Genomic DNA, 24032 nt, shown 5'->3' on the forward strand with positions numbered 1-24032 from the left:
TCATCTTCAGAGTCAGGGTCACCAAAGACATGAAATTAAGATGAGCCATTATCATCTCTTGCCCTTAGCTCTTGTAAGAAAATAGTAGATGTAGCTATAGCATTTGGGGAAATGAATTTCTGTCTCTGACCACAGTTACCAAATAATTGCTAATGGTGATTTAGGGGAAGGAGAAATGATTGAGGGAGGTTATTGTATGACACTTTATTCCCCAAATGTAATGGAAGCACTTTCAGCTCACTTATTATGTATCATGAATACTAGTGCTTTTAGAAAGCTTTACTTTTTAGAACCTCCATGAATTGATTGATTTCCTTTAGTGTGCCAGCACACCATCCTGTATTTACCTGTTAGCTTGAGCTACTGCACTGGATTTAAAAAATAAAACCCTTAGTATATAAACGTTTGATTGGTGTATTGGGCTGTTTCTTTCTTACAAGTGTTTATGTTTTGGGAGGCTTTGGGAGAAACAGTAATGGAGAAATCTTGACAGTCAATATGTTATATTCTTTTTCACCTGTTTTTCTCTTATTTCAGCTTTACTTTTAGAAGCCCAGTCAACACCATTTCAGGTCACACCTTCCACTATGGCAAATATTGTGAAAGGCCTGTATACCCTAAGACCAGGTAAACATTTTGTTGGGATTGGAGCTGTTGTTTTTGCACAACCTGTGAGAGAAATACAAGAAATATTTTCTATTTGTCCCACCTCACACAGACATCCACATTCACAACTCCATCTTCTTAGGCCTGTTAAGTAACTTGTAAAGAAGCACAAGTGTTGGTAAAGTATTGGTCATTTTGTAAGGATGTTCTGGGAAGAGAAAGAATCACAAGAACCAAAGCAAATACCAGACATCACCACAGTCAAAAGCAGAATAAAACATTATAAATTGAAAAGAATCCCAAGGAGCTTTTGTATATATCTTTCTATAAGCCAGAACCTCAAACTTGTTATAGTGTTGTCTAGCAAATTTAAAAATGTCCATAGGAGAGAGATTTCAGAAGTTATCAGGGTAGAACATTGTTCTACCATCTATAAACACAAAGGATGCTTTTTAGACAGTAATTACCTTTTTGTGAAATTCTTTTGTTTGAGGATTAAACGAAATAAAATATGATATAAAGAGCTTAACGCACAGTACCTGATAACATAATAAGCATGCAAACATTAACTGCTATTACTATCCATTTGAGTTTAATGGCTATTTTAATTAATTGATGGCTTGATTGTTTGCTGAATTAATTTAAACGGCGTGTCAGAATTTAGCGAGCTAAAATGGAAATAAAGTGAAAACTGGAACTGGGGTAGACTGATTTTAAAAATCCCTTCTTGGTCTTCTTTAAATTGTGAATGACTTCTAGAGTATTCAGAATTTTTTTTTATTGTTACTTAAATTTGTGTCTAGGTTTTGAGCTCTACTCTGTTTCTTTAACAGAAATTACTTGTATAAAGTAGTAAAGATATTTTATTGCATGTGTCCAATAAACTGATATTTTCTATATCTAGTTTCTCAGAATTTTACAGCTGTGAGATGAAGATGGCTCCTGAAATTGTGTGTGTGTACTAGGTTATGAATGATTTTTTTTTTCCTTTGAAAGCATCTAAGTGCAGTATGACAAATTTGCCTCCCAAGTAGGCAGCTTTATAAGCTCTGGCTTTTATCTTAAGTAACAAAATTGCAAAATAAAGTTAGTCACTAAAGGTAGGAAAATATTGTAAGTGCATGTTTATCTAAATGCTGTTTTATCCAGGTTCAAGCCCTTGTAACAGGATTTATACTACTTGTAAGGAGAATTCTGTATTTGAGAATTGTCCTTTTGAAAAGGTGAATTTTATCACACACTAACCTTTTGCTGCCTTGTGCATTTTCTGAGAGACTTTAAAACATATTTTGACATTTACATGTCTTGCCAGTACCCATTATGTTCCTGCTTTATTAAAGCAGTTTTATCTACCTGACAGATTAAGGTTAGAATATTTTAAAAGTTGAATTTTGGAAGGGAAAGTTTGTTCCACTGCAGTAGTTCTCAAGTGCTGATCTTTGTATGACTGCGTCTGAATCACTTAAGAAAGCTTTTTAAACTCTAGATTCCTGGGCTATCGTCCTTGGAGCTTCTGATGACTTACTATTTTTGGCATCCAGTCTTTAGAAATAGTTCCAGCAATCCTATCCTGCCCTTTTTCATTTAATACACACACTTTGTTTCTTCATCTTTATTTTGTGGCACATGGGTTTGACTTTGCCAGCTCTGGCTGATTAATAAGTAGTTCCCCGTAACACTATATTGAGATTCTTACTGAAGCCATATTTGAGCTGGACTGGAAGGAGGGACCTATGGAAAACATTTTGCCACAAGTTTCTCCAGGGGGTGACTGAATGGATTGGTCTTTGTATCATTTGCAGTACTTATTTGCCGACTTTAATTTAGCTATTCTCCTGTTAGACTTCCTTTTAACTGCCACTTTTTTACTTTACCACAGACCAAACGTAGCTTTTTCTGATTTATAGTCATTTTCTCAGATTATTGTTTTTAAAAGTGGGTTTACTGGATTCAAGAGCATTGATATTTTTACGGTTTTTGACATGTACAGCCGAAATGTTTTCCAAGAGGAAAAAAAAACAATTCAGAATGAATAATAGTGTTAATTGAGGACCACCACCCCCACCAAGAAAGGGAAATACTGGTTTCCCCATGCCCTTGATACAAGTGGGTGTCTATTCTGTTTAATGTTCACTGAATAAAAGGGAGAGAATATGTTTATTTTAGCTTGTTTTTTAAAAATATTAACAGGGCTATTCTGTTCATATTATGCTTACAGGTTCTTTCACTCATTTATCTGGTCTTACTGATTTGTATATATTTGTTATAATAAAGATACTAATTCATCCTTGTCATACATGGTACAAGTGTTTTCCTGTCACTTCTTTGCCTTATTTTCTATAGATTAGTGTCTTGATCTTTTAAAAAATAATTTGATAACCTTTTTTTTGTTTACTGTTGTTTATGTATATTTGCTATAATTTAACATGGGTCAAAAAATATTTTCAAAGTACTGACCAGTTACCTCCAGCCCACTTATTAAATGTTCAATCCTCCTACCTTTGGTGTTGCCCTTTTTTAATATGTATTATTTGTACTGTCTTATTATTGGGCTTATGTTATTTTAATTAATGGCTAATAAGGCTGATATTTCCACCCATCACCCTCCCTTCCACTTCTGAGTGGAAGTCCCTCTCACTCAGAATTGTTTGATAATCTCATTCATGTTTTCCTCCATAATTTTCTTTTTTTTTTTTTTGAGACGGAGTTTCGCTCTTGTTACCCAGGCTGGAGTGCAATGGCACGATCTTGGCTCACCGCAACCTCTGCCTCCTGGGTTCAGGCAATTCTCCTGCCTCAGCCTCCCAAGTAGCTGGGACTACAGGTGCGCGCCACCATGCCCAGCTAATTTTTGTATTTTTAGTAGAGACGGGGTTTCACCTTGTTGACCAGGATGGTCTTGATCTCTTGACCTCGAGATCCACCCGCCTCAGCCTCCCAAAGTGCTGGGATTATAGGCGTGAGCCACCGCACCCAGCCTCCTCCATAATTTTCTATAAGATTTGTTCAAAAATTTTCTAAGGATTTTCACTAAATGCTTTTAAATTGTAAAATATTAAAATGTATTTCTTCATACTAAAATTCTTTTTAGAAGGGACATTTAACTTCTTTGTATGTTCTTTACCAGAATGGGATTGCACTAATTTTTTCTCCTGCTTTAAATTTGGCTTATTTTTCTTCTTTAAACAAAAGAAAACTTTCCCTTTTCCATTTAATTTGATGTGTTTATCTGATTTCCTTAATAAATCTTTTCCTTTCCTCACAGAGTGGGTTCAGATGGCTCCAACTCTGTTTTCTAAATTTATTCCAAATATTCTCCCTCCGGCGGTGGAATCTGAACTTTCTGAATATGCTGCTCAAGATCAGAAACTTCAAAGAGAACTTATACAGAATGGTTTTACAAGGCAAGTTGTTTTTTTCCTTTAGTGGTCAAATATGTCCATTTCCTTAGGCCAGTTTGGCCTGACAGGGGAGAAATGTTAAGGTTCTCAGAATGGGAGGTGACTGGCCAAGAGTCCTGCTGCTGCAAGAAGACATTAGCTTCCTGTCTGTAGAAATGTTGAAGCTTGGCTTTGATTGTAGAAGCTGCTCCTCATTTACATACATTTTGAAGAAGAGATTTCTCATTGGGCAAGCAGTTAGGTGGGCAAGCTCCAAGAGCTCTTTTAACTCTGATTTCTTGTATTAGTTCTGTGCATATGGAAAAACATTAGAGAACTTTTATGATCTGCTATAATGTACTTTGACTAACCTAGCAAAGAGGCTTTAAATACTGTATTTCATACTTTCCCTTTTGCCCTAAATTCTAGTGGTTTCTTCTTAAAAAGTAGGGCATCTCTTTGTATGTCCAGAAAATTTGCCTGTTTTGGTTTTGATAATTTTTCTAAATTTTTTATACTTCATTATCATCGTCATATCACAGAAAGGCTTGTAGAGTGCATTTTTCAACTAAAATACATTATTATAAAATTTTGGGGATTCCCTGAGAAAATAGCCTATATCACCAAATCATTTAAGGGCACAGTAATATCTTGCATTTTTATAATCCTTACTCTTAGCACGTCTAGATACGTCTATGTATCTTCTTTCATTTGGCTTCCTGACAGTAAGAAAGTTGTGGAAAGGAATACACTTGAGGTATCTTAGGCATAGTTGTGTCTATAAATAGTAGGTTGATATTTGCAAAGGTATATGCCACAACTGAGAAAAAAAATAGTAGGTTGAATGTTGACTCACTTATCTGGCAAGCGCTGGGGATGGGCATTTTTTTTCAAAGGGTGTGAGGCCAAACTGAGTTTCAGAAAAACAAGCCTTGGCTGGGGTCACTGTTATTAAGTCTAAGATTAGGGACAAAAAGCAGGTAATTTGTTGGTCCCTGGACTGGTATTTCCTTTTTCTGTCCTGGTGACATCTGTACTGATGTGATGGGGAGGCAGTGAGTAATTCACTGGTCATTTACCCCATCTTTGACAGCTTACACTAGGAGGGATCAGTGAAGCTGTGGAGATGGGCCTGGGACACCTGGCTTTCTGTGGCTAGGAGGAGGAAGGGCTAGTGGGAAATGCTGGAATATAAATAGTTTTTCTCTTTGGTGTCAAGGGATCAGATATTTCCTCACATTAATTGTAGTAAGTTCTAGCACAAAGAGAGTGGTATTATTTTCATACACAGAATGAGGCCACTTAATGCCATATTTTTATTTTTCAAGACTAACATTTATGTGGTTCAAAAATCAAAATAATATAAAAAGTATACATTGAGAAATTTTGCTCCCACCTGTCTCCCTGTGTACCCCACCCCATCAAGTAACCATTTTTATGTTTGTGATTCCTTCGTGTTTTAATATAGATACAAGCAAACACAATATATGTCCATATTTGTATTTTTTACACATTCCATTGTGTGTATAGACAAAACCAGTCCCCAGTAGATGGCCACATGAGTTATTTCTAGTCTTTTGTTATTGTAGACAGTGCTTGTTGCAGGTGTATTGGGAGGGTGAATTCTCAGAAGTGGAATGTCTGGGTTAAGAGTAAATGCAGTTGTAATTTTGATTAATATTGCCAGATTGCCCTCCACAGGGGATTATGTCACTTTGCCTGTCCACCAGCAAAGGTGGAAAGTTCCTATTTTTTGTGGCCTTGCGTATAGTATGTTTTTTTTGAGTTTTTTTTTTTTTTTTTTTGAGACAGAGTTTCGCTGTTGTTACCCAGGCTGGAGTGCAATGGCGCGATCTCGGCTCACCGCAACCTCCGCCTCCTGGGTTCAGGCAATTCTCCTGCCTCAGCCTCCCGAGTAGCTGGGACTACAGGCACGCATCACCATGCCCAGCTAATTTTTGTATTTTTAGTAGAGACGGGGTTTCACCTTGTTGACCAGGATGGTCTTGATCTCTTGACCTCGTGATCCACCCGCCTCGGCCTCCCAAAGTGCTGGCATTATAGGCGTGAGCCACCGCACCCGGCCGCGTATAGTATGTTATTACACATTTGTATTTTTGCCAGCCCAGTGGGTGAAGAGTAATTACTCAGAATTGATTTAATTTGCATTTCTTATTAGGAGTAAGGTTGAGCATATTTTCATATGTTTGCATTTCTTTTTCTGCAGACTGCCTGTTTAAAGTTCTTTGCTCGTTTTTCTTTTAGTCTTCTTGATTTCTAGGAAATCTCTATAGTGAAGACATTGATTCTTTGTCCAAGATAAGACATTTTTCTCAGTTAGCTTTTGCTTATGGTAGTGTTTTCTGTTGTTTTGCTATGCAGAAGTATCTGATTTTCACAAGTTTTTTTGTGGCTTATGTATTTTGAATTATAGCTAATAGTTTTTCCTTAAATTTTTTTGAGTTGCTAGGACTACTCCCTGCTAATTGTTTTAATTTTTTGTAGAGACAGGGTCTTCACTCCTGGGTTCAAGAGTTTCTCTTGCTTCAGCCTCCCAAAGCACTGGGATTGGAGGCATGAGCCACCCTGTGCGGTCAATATATACATATTTGATGAGATGGAGTCTCACTCTGTTGCCCAGGCTGGAGTGCAATTGGCTACACTCTCTGCTTCTCAGGTTCAAGTGATTATCCTGCCTCAGCCTGCCAAGTAGCTGGGATTACTGGCATGTGCCACCATGCCCAGCTGATTTTTGTATTTTTAGTAGAGATGGGGTTTCACCATGTTAGCCAGACTGGTCTCAAACTTCTGACCTCAAGTGATCCACCCGCCTCGACCTTCCGAAGTGCTGGGATTACAGATGTGAGCCACTGCACCTGGCCCACTGTTCCTAAATAAATGCAAAATAATCTGATATTTAGGTTTTTTCCTAGGCTTACTATAATTTTGAAGTCTTTATACTTTCATATGTTCATGTTTTATTTAAACATTTGCTCTTAATTTAGGATGAGTTTATACCTTTTAAAAAAGAGAGAGCCTTCTGAAAACTTATTTTTGTGAAGTAGTATAGGAATATAGCTCTGTGAATTTTGAGCATTTTGAGTTTGCCTTCCAGAGCAATGTGTACAATTGTTTAAACATGCCTGGAGTCATTTTTCTAATCCTAGTTTTGGTACTGGAATAAGAGAACAGAGTGCAGGACCGCTTGGTTTATAGTAGCTCTTATGTCAGATTTGCTTGGGATGAGATGAGTAACTGCCTCTGTAAATAACTTCAGGTAGCATGCTTCTGCACATGAAGGACTAACATGACACTATTCAGCCAATGTCCAGGTTGGTTATATTCACAGAAATGTCTTGGATTTTTGGTATAAATAGGAATTTTTGTTTCTCAATGGAATTATTTTATAAAACTTCTAGCTGAGATTTAAATTTTAGGCAGTATTCCAAGGGGTGATAAAATTAAAATGTTTTATTTTACCAACTTAATTGGACCATTTTTATAATTAACACTTTATTAAACTTGTCTCATTATTCTGACAGGTAATTTGCACAGAGTAAGACTGCCAAAGCAGACATTCTCGTATCTAATTCTGAGCTTACTCATACTGGCCAGGAAGGATGTGCGCACGTCATCTTTGGCAGCTCTTATGGAGAGCCTGCCTCTGCTCTTGTGTAGGGACCGTCCACATTCTGTCCCGTCCAACTTAATGCCTTGATTGTTACTTGATTAGGAATAATAATTTTGAAAACAGTGGTGTCCACTGATGCCAAAACAAAAGAGAATATAGTACAGGCTGTCTTAAGAAATCTGTTTCTGCCTGTTCTGAGCAGTCATTTTATGGTTTATGCCTAACCAACCACATGATTCCTGTTCAGTGTTGCGGGCTACTTTTTCATGTAAGATGATGAATTTAAGTGATGCAGTGATCCTGAGTAGGCAACACACAGCTTTCATGTGGGTGGCACAGAGTAAGTCTTTGAATTGTTTTAAAATAATGTGAATGTTGTCAAACATGTCCTTTTTGGTAGTTAGTGGACAGATTCTGGTTTGAGCTGGAATTTCTGTGAAATGTAATCCTTAGGTGCGTGAAAATATAGGGTAGGCTAGAATTAACATATAAGCTAAAAGCAACAGTTTCTTTTTATCTCTTACCTACATAATTGAATTGACTGGTCGGGGGTGGAAGTTTGGTATCTGTTGTCAAAGATCATACTACAGAAGAGAACCACTAGCTTTAAGTAACCAAGGTAAGAACAGAAGTATTTTAGCTAAAAGGGTGACGCCAAAATTTGGGCTTTTTTGTTTTGTAGTAAGGTCTGGTTTTGACAGAGTGTTCTGGACTTAATCTCTTCAGCAGCCTCTGACATATATCACATTGATACTCCTTTTCCCATCTGTATTTTTCTCCTGTTATGTTTGCATGTTCAGTTTTTATTTGACCTTTGAGGAATGGAAATGAAGGTTGTGTCTAAAAGTTGAGGTTCTCTTCCTTTTGAATCATTAACTTGATTTCAGAATATTTGGCAAATGCAACTTTGATACTAATGTAAATAACAATGGAAGACACTTGGCTTTGGCTAGGTAGTGTTAACAGAAGTGTTAAGAGCTCTTTTGGCCATGGAAGGCTAGTTTGTGCTGAATGTGGTGCCTACAGAAAAACCCTTCAGAGGTCCTGTGGTGTGTTCTCTTTCTGGCAGTCATTGAGGCTCCTTACTCAGCTTAGCAAAAGGTTTCTGCCCTGGTCCTAAACATAACCAGAGAAGAAAAATGGGAAACTATCTGGAAGATTATTCAAAAGCAGGAAATAATCATCACTTTGGTTAGCATTTTAATAATTTGTGAGACTATAAATTACTACTTTGTCAAGTCAACAAACATTTATTGTCTACACTACTAGGCAGTGGGGTGAACAAAACAGGCTGAGTTCCTTTTTTCATGGAACTTATGTTTTGTTGTTGAGGTAAATAATAAATATAAAAAATAAATAATATTGAATAAGTCCTATGAAGAAAATGAAACAGAGGCTAGGATAGTGAGTCACCAGGGCATATGTGAGGGGTTTTTCCAGCTAACTTCTGAGGAGGACAGTGGATTAGGACACAGAGGAGTAGGAGAGCGTCAGAGACAGTAGTAAAGTGCTGACGTGCAGGGGACAGCCAGTGAGCCAGGGTGACTGATGTATAGTGAACAGAGGCTGAGAGTGGAGGTAAGTGAGGTGAGAACAGGCAGGAGCTGTGTTGCAGGGCTGGAGAATGAGTTGGAATTAATTTTTAACTGTAGTGGGAAGCCACTGAAGGGCTTTCATGAAAGGCATGAAGTAATCTATCTTCTACAGAGACCACTCTGGCTCTTGTCTGGGCTGATAAATAAATAAGACTCGTGCAGTTGTGAAAGAGAAGACTGGCCTGGCTTGGGATCATAGCAGTGCAGTTGATGAGGAGTGATTGGTTTTGGGACAGAATGCTCCAGAGTGAGGAAAAGAGGCTGACCAAGGATTTTGGGCTTGAGTAATCAAGATGGAAGATTGAGGAAAGAATTGGGGATGGAGTGGAGTCAGCATTCTATTCTGGTCATGGTAAACCTGCCAGTATATATAAATCATCCAAATGAACATGGTAATGAGGCAGTTGGCCCTGCAGATATGAAGTGTAGAAAGGAAGGCAGACCTGGAGCTGTAGATCTGGGAGCCTCTGGCCTGTGGAGACAATGTATGATCACCATCCTAGACTAAGAAGAATGCACATGGAGAAGAAAAGAATGCACATGGCCAGCAACCAGAGCGCTGGGCAGAGCCAGCAAAGGAGACCGGAAAAGGATGGCAGACAGGGTGAAGTAAGGTCAGGAACATGTGCTGTGGCATCACTGAAGCCTAAAGAGAAAAACTCATGTTTCAGGAAGAAATCAACTTATAAATGCTGAGGAAGAAAAGCTAGTGAGTAGTTATTATTACTCATTACTTAAGCATTTGAGTCATTTCTCTATTACTGTCTGAGAAGCCAGAGAGACAAAAATAGGATTTGTAGGTAGCATAGGGCCTAGTCAGAACCTCTTTTTTCTTAACTCTAAAGTGGAACTAGAACTTTCATAGGTGTTTGAGGATGAGCTGGTCAATATAGGTGCTCATGTTCTTCCACCGGCAAAAGCATAGTGAGGTACATCAGGATTCTAAGATGTCTAATATGTATTTTTAAATAGATTGGTTAGAACAGAAATGTCTGCCATACTTTTATTATAAAATATATTGATCCATTCCTTCTGTTTTGATGTGAAGTCAGTCAGTTTTGTTGACTGCCCCTTCTTCTCTTATTCCCAGAGGTGACCAGTCCCGGAAGAGAGCTGGGGATGAGCTGGCTTATAGTAAGTAATGATGTTCCTTCCCATCTTGATGGTTTTGTGATGTGAAGCAGCCAGTGGTGATAACGGTGCATAGAATCTGATGATCCCCCCATGTTGTTCTTGATGATGTTCTTATAAGGCACTGCTTGTAATCAAGGTCAGGCTGCTCTGCAAGCTTGTGGCAGCTCCAGCTGGGAGTGATGGCTCTCAGGGAGTTGGCAAGAGGCCACCAGGTTCTTTAGTTTCCACTGGGATGAGACTGTAGCCCAGTCTCAGTTTCTTAGGATCTCAGTCCCCTTTTACTTCCCTCCACACCACTGGTTTTGAGGATTTTTTTTTTAAACCTTTTCTTGAGGAGTTTAAACAGATTGCTGCCATTATCCAGTGCTGTCTGGTCTTCATACTTTTCCCTGTTCTGGTGTTTTTTTTCAGACAGCTCATCAGCATGTGCAAGTTCCAGGGGGTACAGATAGTGAATGTACTGAATATGCTTTCCTTCCTGAAAAGAGGACACACTGGAGCTGCAGAGACTTATTCAGAGCACAGTGGGGCTGCACACACTCAGGAGCTCTGTCACAAAGCTGTTCGTGGAAGAGGATGTTGGACTTCTTACTTGGTTTGTAATTTTAAAACAAAAACAAAAAACAAAAAAAAATGTTGCTGCTAGACTTGGGGGTGATTTTGAAATGGGACAATCTTTTAATGCGTTTATCTACAGATTCTGTGAGGAAAAAACATCTCAGAAAGTGACCATTTCTAAGTGAAATCTGACAGCCAAAATCAGCAGCTTCCTCCAAAAATACAAGAGCAGAAGAATCTTTTTTTTTTTTTTAAGCACTTGTTTTGTTCCTTTGTGGACTTGGCATTTCGGTGTATTGGTTTCACATGTCAGGATCTCTTTTGCTTTAAAACCAAGCAGATCATTACAATGCAGTATTTTTCACCCATAACCAAACAACCCCTTTTAAAAGAGTTGGTCTTTGTTTAGCATTAGAAAGTCTTGTTAAAGGAAAATGCTAACTTGCTTTTGCTAGTACTTTTCCCCCATCAGTTCACAACTTTTTTCTACTCTGTGCCTTGAGCTTTGTGCACTTTGCAACTGTGTGACCATGTTTGTCAAACTCCTCCTGGAGAAAAAAATGCCTCCTGGAGAAGTGTATGGTATCTAAACTCACCCACCAAGATGGCAGGTGTGACTCTGTAGCAGGATGCTAATTAAGTGGGAAAATAGAAACCTGTTGCACATTGGTCAAATTTTCCCCTGGTAAACCAGAGCATATTCATGTAAATGTCGGGGACCAACTCTCATAGAGCATTTCCATTCCCTCTGTCACTTAACATGATGTCACCAGCTGCTGTAGTATTGGCAGCACTCTAGTTTAGGGATGGGCAGTACTTTAGCACTGAAGTTCCCCTTAATATCATTGAGAGCTACTTCTTGTGATGCTCCAGGAAGCAGATAGTTATTAAATCCAAATATACTGAGTGGTGTGGGGTTTCTGATTGCTTCATGGTAAATGAGATCGTGTCATTTGAACATTGTATTTGAGTGTGATAGGGAAGAAGCAGCACTGCTGTCCTAAGGCTCCTTTCCAGCTGTAGCAAAGCTGTAGTTTCTGTTTCTCCACATCCACAGTGCTTTTTAGTTCTTCATAAAAGTCTCTGAAGCTTATTACAGCTGTTGTTGAAAGGCCAAGAAAAATAGATGTGGCAAGAGAGAAATCCTTTTCTTCTCAATATTGCTTGACTCTTAATTGAGCATAGGCTTCACTCTGCTAGGCTACATCAGACTAATAGTATTTACCTCTTCAGAGAACTTGAGGGGGAAAAGAAACCTCCCAGGGATGCTGTTGCATGTCTGCTCTGCAGGTTTTCATATGGCTGACTCTGCCAGTTCAGTTTGTCATTTTTTTGGGGAGCGGTATGGGGTGGGAGAGTTAGAAGTGGGATACTGGGAGCAAGTCAGTCACCCAATAATAGAAGCCGTTGATTTGCAGAACTGTTAAGCAGAGAAGGTAAAGGTTGTCAGATTTATTTTTTTAAGTACTTATCATCAACCAGAATTGGATTTTGTGGACTTTAATTGGATTCAGTTCACTCTGAGCATCCCAGATTGCATCGATGAACACTGAATTACTTAGGAACGTACACAGGCTTTCACTATGACCTGTACAGTTTGAGTTGCCACACCAGTAACATTCTAATATCAAGGAGAATTTCATTCATCATGACATTCACATTTTACTTTTCTCAGTGGAATGCTTGCTGCAGGCTTATAAGTAACACCTAGAACTCAAGTCTTAGTGGTTTGAATAATTTTTCTAAAAGGAATAAAACTGGAGTGTGTCTTTAAATGTGGACGAGTTCTTCAGTATCCTAATAATATACCCAAATGCTTTTTCTGGTGGAGAGCATTCTTAAAAAATAAATTCCCTACTAAAGCATTACAGTATAATATGAGTTGGCATTAAAATCTTTGGATGCTTTTAAGTTCATGGAGAGATGTTTTATATTCTTTTTACTACATATTTATTAATGAGAAGTGGGCAAAGTAAAGTTTGCAAAATTTAGTTTCTCTAAATTTTTGCACAGTGACTGCAGCTGGCTATGGGTCAGGGCTTAGTATAACAAAACCTTGACTGGAAGGCACTGTAGAAAGGGTGTACATAGTCTCCCAGTCTGCGGTCCTGGCTGCCCATCATCTTGGCCTCTTGAGGTACATCACAGTATGAAGGACCTGTTTGAGTTGAAATAGACTTCACTGGTTTATTGGGATTCTTAACAAAATTGTTAGTTTGTATTATGAGAAGAAATAAGATTTCCTCCCCCTTCCCCTCATTTTATATTGACTGTTTGCCAGAAAGTATTTTCTTCTGTTTTCTTATATATATATATATATTTTTGGAAATGGAGTCTTGTTCTGTCTCCCAGGCTGGAGTGCAGTGGTACGATCTCGGCTCACTGCAGCCTCCGCCTCCCGGGTTCAAGCAGTTCTCCAGCCTCAGCCTCTCGAGTAGCTGTGACTGTAGGCACACACCACCACATCTGGCTAATTTTTGCATTTTTAGTTGAGACTTGGTTTCACCATGCTGGCCAGTTCATAAAAGTCTAGTTTCAAACTCCCGACCTCAGGTGATCTGCCTCGGCCTCCCAAAGTGTTGGAATTACAGGTGTGAGCCACTGCGCCTGGCTTGTTTTCTTGTATTCTTGCTAGTATACGGTTTTTCTACCCTAATTACATACTGGCTTTTGTACTACATCACTAAAGGCCCAAACCATTGAAGATGGAAAATTGTACATGCAGGCTGATTGTCTGGTTAGCCAACACATGGCTGATTTGCTTTAACTGACTAGTATGTATGTGCAGCCTCCAACTAGACCCTTAAAAGGAAAGCCAGGTCAGTTATCTTGAAAAAATGACATGTGGCTGGGCATGGTGGCTCACACCTGTAATCCCAGCACTTTGGGAGGCTGAGGTGAGCTGATCGCAAGGTCAGGAGATCGAGACCAGCCTGGCCAACATGGTGAAACTCTGTCTCTACTAAAAATACAAAAATTAGCTGGGCATGGTGGCATGCATCTGTAGTCCCAGCTACTCGGGAGGCTGAAGCAAGAGAATCACTTGAACCCAGGAGGCAGAGGTTACAGTGAGCCGAGATCGTGCCACTGCACTCCAACCTGGCAATAGAGTGAAACTCCATCTCAAAAAATAAATAAATAAATAAAAGTAGAGAGATGGTACGTATTTTAAAGGTTGGCCTTAAGCTTCAGTAACATTGTCATTTTGTGACCTTTGTTGTCACAGCTGTACCCTAACCTGACAGGAATTACTTTGTTTTTTTGTGGGGCAGAAAGCAAAACCTGGTGGTGTGACTCTTAGCCTGATAGTTCTTAGGCAAGGTTAGTAAGAACAGACACAAACCCTGATGCATGGATTGTGCATTGTTTTGTAGACAAGTTACCTTTCTTCTGTCCCTTTAACAAATTTGCAGCAATTACCCTCCCTTTCTTTAGGGTTCAGGGTGAAAGCTAATTTGTGGGTAGATGAGATTGCAGAAGAAAGGACGTCCATGGTGTGAACACAGCACATCCGTCTCCAGTGCTCAGACCTGTGCAGCTACTTCCCCTGCTGCATGCCATGCTGTCGGGTTGCAGATTTGCACACATAAATTCCTCAGGAAGAGTTTGCATGTGCATCACCTCGCATTATTCTGTACTGACCAAACAAGGGATTTGAATGTTTTTCAGCACAAAAGGATGACTTCCGAGTAGTGGTCTGTACGTGTACTAGCAAAGGCAATGGTGATCTGGCAAACAAAATTGATTTCTGCAGCTGTAATTGAGCAGGAGCACTTGTATTATAGTATTTAAATAATCCTGGTTAATCTCTCTTTAAGCAGAGTAACCCTTCAGATTTTGTCTTTTTATTATTGAGGCTGGCTGTATTTTCTTCTTCTTTTTCCCCGTTTTATAGCAGTTAATTATTCCTGTGATTATTCCTCAAGAGGCATCGCCCTTGAGTTAAAATTCTATTGTTTCATAAGCAGCTGTTAAAATAACTGAGTATTGTTTTACGAACATACACTAATCTGAGATACTGAAAAGCTTTGCAACTAAAAAGCAAAACAAAAACCCTACATTAGTCATCTAGCCATTGTTTGGATGTTTTGAGTTGTTTTTTTTTATGGTGCCTCTTTTAGCTTGGAATATTATGTTTACTTTAATCGAGTCTAGGCCTTTTAAGGGGTCCTTAAAATTCAAGGTCAGAATGTGAATCCCTTTGACATGTATTACAGGTTTATAGGACCTTTTTGGTTGTGATTACCGTTTTCAATACGATTGTATAAATGAAGTTAACTTTCGTCAGAAGTTAAAATGGAGGTCATAAGAAGTTAAAATGGAGAAAATTTAACTTTTGTCAGAAGTTAAAATAGAGAAATGGCTCTGCTATTTCTTTCATTACCCCATTGAAAGGAACCCTGTTCTTTGCCAAGAGACAGTATTCCTCTCTGTCCTTACTGTTGATTAGCTAAAGTCCCGGCCACCTTCCCTCCTCTACTGGCCAAGACCCACCTTGAACCTCTTTTCAGAGCTGAGTGGCATAAATACTTGTACTGTTTCTGCTTCTGTTGATGGAATGGCTATGGGAGAATTAAAGGAAATGCTAATTCGAGCTTCATTCTTAGGGGAATCTAGTATACATGACATCCCTGCTAATTGGAAATTATCTTCATCTCTGGTTGGACTGCATTGTTTAGAAAAATGTTAATGGCTTACAATTCTGAGCAATTTATAGTGTGGCTCTGGGGTTAAGAATTCTGTGGTTTGAAAAAAAATAAATATTTTGTATTCTCACATGTCATTTCAATGTTGTGACTATGTACTAAATGCAGTAAGACTGTGGGTATTCTCTTAGAGTGTGTTTTGTTAAACAGATGGCAGTTTACTCTCATTAGTCCTGTTTGTCAATATTACAGCCATGCACTTCAGGATAAATTATTGAGATGTGAAGTCAGAGAGAACTATGGCTACTAACAGGAATGCTTATGAAAAATTTGGAGGGCAAGCACAGGCAGGAGGCTTTTGCCACTCACTAGCACAGCCAGAGCAAGGATGAAGCAACGAAGCCTTGTGCCTGGTGGTGCGTGTTTGTCAGAAGTCATAGTGAGCTCTGCACAGGGTGTTCTGTTTATCACCTCATTAATCCAAGGAAAACAAAATGGTGGATGGAACTCCTATTGACCTGGGATACAAAGCCACTGACTTTGGCTCTTGACCTTTTGGTGGATTTTAAATTACTCCTTCTGTATTAGGGTGCATACTATCACTCTAAAACATTGTGGTAAATGAAATAAATCTTGTACAGATGTTCTTGGCCTTGTTATGTTATAAATCCTGTACAGATGTCCTTGGCCTTAATACCTGGTTCACTGGAAATTTGTTATTATATAGAACATTTGATTTTGCTTATAGCATATTAATAATGCCTCATAAATGACAGCCACACTGAACACATATCTGTTACCACAGTTACCTAGCCTGCAGGGTGAGTGTTGATCTTGACATCTGTACCAATGCTAAAAAACCAACTGTGTGTGTGACAATATACATATGTTCATATCTATTCCATATTCATATATAGTATGGAGGATATGGATAACAGTATATTTGTAGTTTTTCTTTTTTTTTTAAGCACTGTTACAGTTTCTTCTGTGGGCCTTTAATCAACTTTTGGACGTAGGGTGTTTTTTTGTTTGTATTTATTGGTACTGTGCTTTTTTTATAACCCATTGTGTTTTCTTGCTGTGAAATTAGTATCATCCCCTGGGTTACTTGTTACCGGAAGGTTTTAGTTTCTCTTGCTGTCTCTCCAGAAGTGTCCTTTCCTACAGTGTTCTCAGAACGCCAGTTCTCATCCCTCCCATTTTTTTGACCTCAGCTCTGTTGTGATGTATCTACTTTTTGGTTACCACATATGGCAGAATTCAGTGACTGTTTTCCTTTGCGTTTAAATCACCTGACAATTTGCTTTTTCACTCCCCTTTCCCACAGTTAAGTAGGGCGCCATTTAAACTTTCTTCCCTTTAGCCGGTTTGCTTTTTACTACGTACAAAACTTTTCTACTAGAACCAGCTGTGTGTGTGTGTGTGTGTGTGTGTGTGTGTGTGAATTTTATTTCTTCTATTGGCCTGTTTCTCAGTAATCCAAAATTCTAAAATACCTTGAATATCAAAAAGCATGGTAGAATGAATATCACACATATTAATAGAATCTGAGAGCAACTAGCTTAACTAGTTGTATTCTTGGGTTGGTTTTTTTTTTTAATCTGTTTCCCTTTATTAAGCCCTTCCTCTCCCTAAATTGTTAAGCCAGAGGGCATAACAATTCAAAACTATCTAGTAATGTACCTACATGTCTAATAGTATACCTCAAAATATATAAAGAAAAAAATGGGTCACACCTGTAATCCCAACACTTTGAGAGGCAGAGGTGGGAAGATTGCTTGAAGCCAGGATTTGAGACCAGCTTGGGCAACATAGACCCCATCTCTACAAATTTTTTTTTTTAAATTAGGGTGAGGCATGGTGGCTCACATCTGTATTCCCAGAACTTTGGGAGGCTGAGATGGGCAGAACATTTGAAGTCAGGAGTTCAAGACCAGCCTGGCCAATATGGTGAAACCCTGTCTCTACTAAAAATACCAAAATTAGCTAGGCATGGTGGTGTTTGCCTGTAACCCCAGCTACTTGGGAAGCTGAGGCAGGAGAATTACCTGCACCTGGGAGACGGAGGTTGCAGTGAGCTGAGATTGCACCATTGCACTCCAGCCTGGAAGACAAGAGTGAAACACTATTTCAGGCAAAAAAAAAAAAAAAAAAAGGGCCATACCACAGTGGTTCTCGCCTGTAATCTCAATACTTTGGGAGGCTGAGGTAGGTGGATCCCTTGAGGCCAGGAGCTTGAGACCAGCCTTGCTAACATAGTGAAACCCTGTCTCTACTAAAAATACAAAAAAAAAAAAAATTATCCTGGCGTGGTGGCACACACCTGTAATCCCACCTGCTCAGGTGGCTGAGGCACAAGAATAACTTGAACCCAGGAAGCGGAGGTTGCAGTGGGCTGAAATCGCACCACTGCACTCCAGCCTGGGTGACAGAGTAAGAGTCGGTCTCAAAAAAAAAAAAAAAGTTGGGCATGGTGATACTTGCTCATCATTCCAGCTACTTGGGAGGCTGAGGCATGATGCATAAGCCAGGAGAATTGCTTATGCCTCATGGAGTTTGAGGCTGCATTGAGCTATGATGATACCACTTAATTCCAGCTAACGCAACAGAGACCCTGTCTAGAAAAAAATTTAAAAGAAAAAACTACAAAAGGGGAAAATGAACACAACTACAAGGAGAAATCTACCAACATAATAGGCATTTTCAACATACCTCTCTCAGTAATTAAGAGACCTTGCAGAGACCAAATTATGAAGATTATTAAGGACATAGAATATTTAAGTAGTACAACTAATCAATTTGATCTGATGGATACACACGCACACACACACACAAAACATGTTGTACCCTTCTGTAGGAAAACAAGCATTTTTTGCAAACCAAATCTAACAGTGTATTCAAAGTATCACAGATGACCAAAATGGATTGATCTCAGGAAGACAAGATTGGTTTTTTAATGTAATTAAGAAATGCAATTTATAATGGAACAAAAAAATATACCCTAAGAATAAATTTTAATAAAAGGAGGAAATGATTTTAAGAACTTAATGGACCTAAGTAAATGTAGAGGATGTAATGGATAACACTCTATTACCTAAATCTCAACTTTTTCTCCAAATTGCAATTTCAATAAAATTCCCAATGATTTTCACTGTGGAACCTGAGAAGTTGATTCTTCAATATAAATGGAAGAACAAAGGGCCAAGGCTATCCAAGACCCTTCTGAATGGATTGTGAGGGGAACTAGCACTACCAGATTCTAACACTTAACTGCCAAAGATAGTGATTAAAACAATGACTTTGGAGTAAGGAAGAATTTTATAAATAAGATAGAAAATGCAGACTATTAATTAAAATATAAGTAATTTGGCTACATTGATCCCAAGTACTTTTATTTACCAAGCTTGCCATAGAGTGAAAAGAGAAGCCACATCTGGAATAAGATACAAATATTCACAATATATACATAACTGCCAAAGAGCACCTGAATGCAAATCAGCAGTGAAAACAAATCAGGAGAGATGGACCCCAAACACAAGCAGTCATTTCACAGAAGAAACAGAAATGGCCCATCAGTGTAAAAAGATGTTCAGTCTCATGAGTTATCAGGAAATGCACATTAAAACCATAGATACCATTTCCTCGCTAACAACTTGGCAGAAATTATGGGAAGTCTGAGAATAACAATCTGAGAGATTATGACAACAAACCTTCACCTGCTGTTGTTGGCATGTGAATCTGTACTACTTTGGAAAACAGTATTATCTAATGAAATTGAAGACAGCCATCTCTCTTATAGCCCACTATTTACACTTAGAAAAACTCATGTGCATGTGTACCAGGAAACATGTACAGGAATGTTTGTAACAGCATTATGTGTAATAATTGTAAGAAATGAAGGAGGGATCCAAATGCCCATCTACTGTGTAGTGAATAAATGAAGTGTATTTATGCAGTGGAATTCTTTAGAGTAGTCAAGGCATCATAACACTGTGGGCTTCAACATGGATGCATCTCAGAAGTGTCATATCAAGTGAAAGAAGCAAGTCAGAAGAATAGAGCTAGCATGGGTACCTTTATATAAAGTTCAAAACCAGGAAAAACTAAGTATATTGTTTAGAGACTCATACACAAGTAGTAAAGCTGTAGAGGAAAGACAGTTATTAACGTTCAGGAACATAGTTTCTTCAAGGGAGGGTAGTGGAGGGGCGTGAGAATAGAGGGGAGAACGGGGCTTGTAAGCACTTGGTAATACAAACCTTTGGACCATTCTAAACATGCCAGTTCTCTGAATTAATGTATATTCAGTGCAAAGCCAATTCAGATAACCAACAGTATTTGTTTATATAATCTAAAAACTTATGGAAGTATAAACAGATGAAGATAGGAAACGCTCCATTGAAAGTGAAAGAAATGGAAGGAACTTGCTGTACCAAAAAATACGTCACTTTTTAAGTGCAATTAAATTAAAGCAGTTATGCCAGTGTAAACAGACAGTCAATGGAAAGGTTTAGAAAATAGAAAAGAACTCAAATTTAGAATTTAGAGTACACTAAAGGCAGTTTGTTGAAATCATGCTGTCTATGGTGAATTATTTAATGAAAGATGCTGGTGTAAGTAGAGAACATGAAACTGATTCCTGTCATATCATTCGCCAAGAGAAATTCCAGATGGACTAAAAGAATGTCACACAAACTAGAAAATAATATTTTTTCTTGGAGTTGGAGAAATTCGTTCTAAGGACACAAGCAGTGAAGCAGAAAACCCTATGTAAACTCACCTGCCTTTAATGCCGTAGTGTGTACCACTGTGTGTGTGTGTATGCGTGTATACATAGACATATATATTTTAAAATGTTTAAATTTGAACATATGTTACTAATAATATAAAACAAAAATAGAAAATCAAAAAGGTGAGGTAAAAGTTTAAAAATACTGTTTGTGGTATTTGTGGTTAAAAAACCTTTGCTCTTTCTAAATTTTTCTTTTAGAGAGTCATGATTAAAAATGCTTGTCATTTTTGAAACTCCTAGTTTTAATACTTTATAAAAACAACTTAATGTTCTTGTCTTAAGGTAAGTTTATTTTAATGCTTGGTTTTAATGACTATTGTAGCTGAAAAAGTCACTTCATTAAGATCTGTGGATCCAAATATGGCTGTGCTTACTGAAAACATTTTTGAGTTCCATCCACCAATTTTGCAAAAGTGTTTGTTGAAATTTTTATAATAAATTTTCATCTTTTCCAATGTCAGTAACTTGTTTTTGCTGAATAATTAGTGTTGCATTTTTATTTTGCTAACAGATGGGTTCAAAACCTGCTGCAACTTATTTTTGAATTTCATTTCCCAAGTTTGTACACTTTGAAGAGTTTTCATAGGTGACAATTTTTGGCAACATGTTTTCGTGAATTCTTGGTCATCGTTAGTATTATATGTTATCTTTACCTTGAAATGTCAGGTTAAATCTGCCCATTAAAAAAAAATACCGTCTAGATTGCATATTGCTTACAGACACTTGTCACCACAAAAGACTGGCACATTCAAGCCCTTTTACTTTTATCAATTAAAAAAAATGACCATCTTTATGTTTTTAAGAATTTTGCTGTGAGATAACCAGCACATTTCGGGGGTTAATTTCCTCATCTCACTGTAAACTGTGGTCAAGATTCTCTCTGTATAAGATAATGAAAATCTAAGTCCAGTTGGCTTATGGGGCACACAGATGACAATATTCTGGAAGAGAATGGTGCCACTGTCACTCCCTCTGTGATATGGGGTTCTTGGCACTCCTTTGAGGATTCCTCACTGACTTGCATGTGCTGCCTGACCATTTGACATGCGGGCTCTGTGTCTGTAATGTATTGGTAAGACTTCTTTACTCTTAAAAACGTAACTTAGGTTTTCTTCCTGTACCCCAGTGGATCATCTTGTTCACTTTGGAGATCACTGGCTTAAACAATTAGGGGCCGAGCATGATGGCTCACACCTGTAATTCCAGCACTTTGGGAAGCCGAGGTGGGCTAATCACAAGGTCAAGAGATTGAGACCATCTTGGCCAACATGGTGAAACCACATCTCTACTAAAAATGCAAATATTAGCTGGGCATGGTGGCGTGCGCCTGTAGTCCCAGCTACTTGAACCCGGGAGGCGGAGGTTGCAGTGAGCTGAGATCTTGCCACTGCACTCCAGCCTGGTGACAGAGTGAGACTCAAACTCAAAAACAAACAGTTGGGGTACTTATCACCTCACAGAAGTCCCAAAGTTGGGCAGTTCCAGGGCTGATAAATACAATAGCTAATTGATGTCAGGACCTGGGTTTCTTCCCTGGTCCTGCCCTGCCAGCCTCAGTATGTTCACTTTTTCCTCAGTGTTGCTTCCCTCAAGGTCTTTACTTGACTGCTGCAGTTGTCAGAATGACAACCACCACTTGAAGCAGAGGGCCTCTTCCCCAGCATGTCTTTTTTAAGAGTAGTGACACTTCCCTGAAGCACACCAGCCCTTTTCCTTTCAGTTTTCATTGAGGAGGAGAGTTGGGATAACTGGGAAAGAGAGTGGGACTACCAGGGTAGACTTGGACTAAACAGATCTCCCCTCCTGGGGCTGGGACTTGGCTCAGGCTCACATTGGCTTAAGGACGTGGGGCTGTCTGAATAAAGCCTATCTCAGGACGGTGAAATGGAAGGATGGCTGCTGATGACTCGTGGTTGCATGAGGCTGCTACAGGGGTTTATGACAGCTGTTCATCGGAAACCTCTGGGAGATGGGAAAACCAGACTGTGACTCACATCAACTTTGTTTTTACACACCAGTCTTTCCATCTGCTCTTCAGGATGAACCAGTGTGCTTTGATTTGATGGTCATGATAGACCATTTCTTCTAGAATCTATAAACAGCACAGAATACAGTCACCCTCCTGACTAGAATAGCCAGGGAGCTATGATTAAAGAAGACAAAGAGCTTGTACTAACATAGGCTAAAGAAAAAGTCCCTGGCTGAAAAGGAAAATTTTGTCTTGGGTATGTCCAGGTTCATCCATAACAAAGCCAAGCAGGATGGTGGTATGTAATAAGGTGTTGGGAAGCAAAAATAGGGCCATGCCAGTTGAGACAGTGTTTGGTGAACAATCTTGTTCCTAAAAGAAGACAGGTCAGAGAGCACTGGAGAAAGGAATAGATGTCATCTGAGCACAGGTGGCAGTGACAACTGCTCTTCACGGGATACCTGCCTGCATGGCAGGTGCTTCATGTACCTCTTAGGAACAATCCAGTGAGGCAGTGAGTAGCACCACTCTACAGATACGTGATGAGCAGTTCTGACGTGACCCCAGTGACTGCCACCCCCTCATTCAAACCCTTATGTAGTCCCCTCGCCTTGAGTATGGGTGGACTCAGCAACTTGCTTCTAAAAAAAAGGATGTGGCCAAAGTGATGGGCTGTCACTTCTGTGATTAGGTTACAGAAGACTCGCATCATTTTGTCGGTGTTCTCTCCTGGGCTCTCACTTGATGTGACAGAGAGGGCCACAGGCCAAGGAACTGAGGGTGGCATTCAGCCAACAGCTACCAAGGAACTGAGGCCTTCAATCTAACAGCCCAAGAGGATCTAAATCCTGCTGGCTCCGGGTGTCTCGAGTGTGGCTGAAGCAGGCCGAAGCATGGGCCAGTTTCTTTGTTTTGTAGATGAGACTGGAGGTCAGAGTGGCTCAGTGACACTAATTCTGTCTGATCCAGATTCCAGGATGAGCTTCCATAATTCAGTCACCTTCCACCAGGTCCCTCCCACAACACGGGGGAATTCAAGATTAAATTTGGTTGGGGACACAGCCAGACCATATCAAGTGACTAATCATCATTTGCTGTTCAGAGAGAAGGAGATTCAGGCCAAGGTCAAATAGACTCAGGGTGGCTGAACGCTACTGCAAGGAAAGCTCATCCTGGAATCTGGATCAGACAGCATTTTGACTCCACCGTTATTAACTCACTGAGCCACTCTGACCGCCAGTCTTCTCATCTATAAAACAAACTGGCCCATGGTAGTGAACACTTGCTTGAGCCTGCTTCGGCCATGTTCTTTTCATTACAGCCTGATTGAACTTGGAATGGACGTTGGTCCCGTTGAATGTTGAGATGATTGTGACCCTGGCTGACACCTTGATCGCAGCCTTGCAACAAATCTTGAAACAGAGAACGTAGCTAAGCTGTGCCCAGATTCCTGACCCAGGGAAACTCTGAAATAATTGTGTGGTGTTTTAAGCTACTAAATTTTGGGGGTTATTTGTTACACAGCAATACAACTATTACAAGATGAGGTTTCCCAGATGTCAGATTTTAATAACCTGCCCCAAATCACACAATGGAAGATTCGAATCCCCATCTACAAGGTGATTTGTTTTACCACCCAGTCCTCCCTCCTGGCAGCCTCCAGTGCAGGTGAACACTGGGCTGTGAGCCTCTGTTAGACGCAGTGCTGTTCTTAAGACCCT

The 24032-nt window shown here is 39.3% G+C and overlaps 1 protein-coding gene across 1 annotated transcript in view; it reads left to right on the plus strand.

Annotated features, from left to right (window-relative positions):
- CACUL1 (CDK2 associated cullin domain 1) overlaps positions 1-16196 on the plus strand; it is a 67810-nt gene extending 51614 nt beyond the window's left edge. The window contains exons 6-9 of the mRNA XM_012448054.2: positions 538-627; positions 3872-4010; positions 10303-10346; positions 10758-16196. Coding sequence (XP_012303477.1) covers positions 538-627; positions 3872-4010; positions 10303-10346; positions 10758-10798 — 314 coding nt within the window. The 3' untranslated portion in view covers positions 10799-16196. The remainder of the gene's footprint in view (positions 1-537; positions 628-3871; positions 4011-10302; positions 10347-10757) is intronic.
- Positions 16197-24032: the final 7836 nt, after the last annotated feature.

This window comes from Aotus nancymaae, unplaced genomic scaffold, assembly GCF_030222135.1.
Source record: "Aotus nancymaae isolate 86718 unplaced genomic scaffold, 86718_ANA_hifiasm-v0.15.2.pri h1tg000010l, whole genome shotgun sequence".
NCBI lineage: Eukaryota > Metazoa > Chordata > Mammalia > Primates > Aotidae > Aotus > Aotus nancymaae.